The sequence below is a fragment of the Curcuma longa genome, chromosome 4 (genome assembly GCF_044706935.1).
Source record: "Curcuma longa cultivar G26 ecotype Majalengka, Jawa Barat chromosome 4, ITB_CL_G26_1.1, whole genome shotgun sequence".
NCBI classification, from domain to species: Eukaryota; Viridiplantae; Streptophyta; class Magnoliopsida; order Zingiberales; family Zingiberaceae; genus Curcuma; species Curcuma longa.
Window position 1 is genome coordinate 4,593,607 of NC_133864.1, and position 3,058 is coordinate 4,596,664.

At 32.2% G+C, this 3,058-nt stretch overlaps 1 protein-coding gene across 2 annotated transcripts; it reads right to left on the bottom strand.

Moving 5' to 3' along the window:
- Positions 1-511: 511 nt before the first annotated feature.
- On the bottom strand, positions 512-1,954 carry LOC141828292 (noroxomaritidine/norcraugsodine reductase-like). Of its 2 annotated transcripts, none has more exons than XM_074715693.1 (5): positions 1,830-1,954; positions 1,548-1,755; positions 1,259-1,475; positions 1,039-1,145; positions 512-932 (listed from the first exon to the last, which is right to left on the bottom strand). In XM_074715693.1, the coding sequence occupies exons 1-5, from the start codon at positions 1,922-1,924 to the stop codon at positions 819-821; spliced, it is 741 nt and encodes a 246-aa protein (XP_074571794.1). In that variant the 5' UTR covers positions 1,925-1,954; the 3' UTR covers positions 512-818. The 2 variants fall into 2 exon arrangements, with proteins under 2 accessions (XP_074571794.1, XP_074571793.1); XM_074715692.1 differs by having other exon boundaries at positions 512-942.
- Positions 1,955-3,058: the final 1,104 nt, after the last annotated feature.

Genomic DNA, 3,058 nt, shown 5'->3' on the forward strand with positions numbered 1-3,058 from the left:
ATAAAATATTCTAAGAAATATTTCTTTTTGGTGTGAAATAGTGTGAGTGGGTTAGAGTTGAAATAGTATTTGATGCTGAAATTATATCATTTTGGTGTAAAAATAACACCAAATTTGATGATGTGGGTTGGAGATGGTTTAATGATGATAATAATCCAAAGGATATGATTAGACAACATTTTAAAGATCTTTTTGTATTTTTTTTAAATCACCATTAATATGTAACTTGGCGCATATATTTGGTCTATTACAATATTATAAGAGTTATACTTTATTTTTGATGATTTTACTTATAATCACAATTGATATGGATTGCAATTACAATTTTTTTATATTTAAAATTATTCTGTTGTATCGTAAGAAGTTATTTTTGTAATTCAAAATATGACTTTTAAATTATGCTATAATAATTTTATTATTGCGTCAAAACTCTCATCTATTATATATCCATATACACTTGTCAAAAATTAGGGCTCATTCATCAAAAACAAAAAAAAATGGCTCAATAATATTTGAAAGACCAATTTTTATCCTCAATTATTGTCATAGAGGTCACAGTGATAATTCTCCACACGTTTCAGCAAGAAATGTGTGGTATGCACAGAGCGACGAATTATTCTTTCGTCTTTTACTAAAGGATAATTCTCCACATAAGAACATAATATAACATAGATGAAGAGTAGTACAACACACTTTTATTCGAGATCTTCATAAGAATATGATTCCAAATACCCACCTGATTCAACGATCTCCATATATAGCTACTTAATGATTTCCGTTCACAATTCTACCTCCATCGACGACGATGACCTGACCGTTCACGTAGCAAGACGAAGGGAGGCAAAGGAAGGCCACGACGCCGGCCACATCCTCCGGCTCCCCCAAACGCCCGAGAGGCACGCGATGATTCTCCCTCGCCAAAAAATCTTCGTCTTCCACCAACTACCACAACAAGCAAATTCATATTCATCCGTTAAAATCAATTTTTTTTATCAGTAATCATTTCTTTTCTAAATAACAAAAGTTGTATTCGCTTACGAAGTCAACGAGTGGTGTTCTTATAAACCCTGGAGCTACACAGTTTGTTTTAATGTTATCTTTGGCCCATTCACAAGCAAGATTTCTCGCGAGTTGATTCATTGCTCCTGATCAAATGAAAAAACAAAGAGAGGAGAAGAAGAAGATCGAAGCGAATAGTTTATCTTGCAAATGATTCGAGCAAATAATTCAATGAACAATATGCAATTGAAGTACGTACCTTTGGTCGATGCATACACAGACAGATGATCCCAGGCAATGAAGCCAGCGATGGAGGTGACGAACACAATACTACCTCCTCCACAAGCCCTAAGGAGAGGGTAAGCAAGTTGGCTCAAGTGGAACGCCGATTCCAGGTTCGTGCTTATCAAGAGCTTGAAATCCTCCATGGTTTGCTCCACCATCGGTTTGAAGATCGCCGTCCCTGCATTGTTAACCTGCAAAAGGAAGAAGATTAAGATTTGGTTTAGGGTTTAGAAAGGGAGGGGAAAAGGGGAGAAATTAAATACCAAAATGTTGAGCTTCCCGTCAAATTGGGACTTCACCGTCTCCATGAGCTTCTCTCTCTCGATCGGGGACGATACGTCGCAAACAGATCCGGTGACCTTAAGCTTGGAATCGCGCCATTGTTGCAGGCAATTCTCCAGATCTGCTTCGTTGCGGGAGCAAGTGTGCACCGCCGATCCAAGTCTGGCGAGCTCCTCGACGATCGCATACCTAAAACTTGATCGATGAGTGGAAATAGATATATAGAAAGAGATCGACGGATGGAGTATTATTCGAGAAAGTACCCGATTCCCTTGGAACCTCCGGTGACCAGAGCAGTCGTCCCGGCGAGAGACCATCTGTTTGTCTCGATGGGAGTGTGTTCCTGCACGCTGCTCATGCTTCTACGTTCGTCTCGATGGGAGATTGAAACAGACGAAGAGTTTATATAGAAAAAATAAACATAGAGCCCATGTATAATTTATTAAAATATTATTATATTTTTATGAAGTCATTTTTTATATTAAAATATAAAGACAAGGAATGTTTCGCCACTGCTCACGTAGTTATGTTTCTATTTCAATATTATTAAATTAAAATATTATTATATTTTTATTAAGTCATTTTTTATATTAAAATGTACATATTAGTAGTGTTTGGGCACGCTGCTCGTGTTTCTATTTCAATATTATTATATTAAAATTTTTTTTTATCAATTTATTAAAATTATTTTTAAATTAATTAAAATCACTTTATAACTATCATTTATTATGCAATTTAATGATTTTAATCGAGTATTTTTGATAAAACAATACTTTATATATATATATTTTGAATAAATTAAAATAATTTTAATTTCTATTATAACGCAACAGTTAAGGTAAAGATATTTTTAGAATCAGAAATAAAGCACTGTCCGATTTTTTTCTTTAATTATTTATTTATTTTTCATAAGAAGCCTATTTAAATGAAACTTTTCAGAAAGGATTATATTTTTTATTCATAATTTGTAATTTATTATGAATCGCGTAACTATCCACGGAATTGATTCCTTCCGTGTTGAGATTGAGGAGGGAGACGAGGACCCGCGCTAAGATACAAATACAATGGTAAAATGCTTTTTTTTTTACTTAATTAGATATTTATGAATTGATTTTTAATAATGATATATTATGGATTAATTTTTTAAATGAAAATTAATTCTGAAATATTAATTGTAGAATGACGTGTTTTTTATATATTTTTTAAATTTATTTTAATAGATGATAAAAAATTTTATGAGATCGAATCGATTGACGGATTTAAAAAAAATTAAATATTTAAATTACCAACAAAAAACAACAAAAGGATAGCACTGAAGATAGGATAAGATTAGGAGGAGATAAGTGACTATTTAATCAAAATATAAAACACAAATTTTTAATTTTATTTTTTAAAAGAAATTGGCCAAAGTGTGTCCATCATTTATCAAAATATCTTATGGATCCTTTTTTTTCACAAATATCAAAATTAGAATTCGATCTTTAAATATATA

Coding starts and splice junctions, on each gene's coding strand:
- LOC141828292 (XM_074715692.1), bottom strand. CDS start 1,924: ATGAGCAGCGTGCAGGAACACACTCCCATCGAGACAAACAGATGGTCT. Junction 1,476..1,547: donor ACGGGAAGCTCAACATTTTG/GTATTTAATTTC, acceptor TTCCTTTTGCAG/GTTAACAATGCAGGGACGGC. Junction 943..1,038: donor GAACACCACTCGTTGACTTC/GTAAGCGAATAC, acceptor TTGTTGTGGTAG/TTGGTGGAAGACGAAGATTT.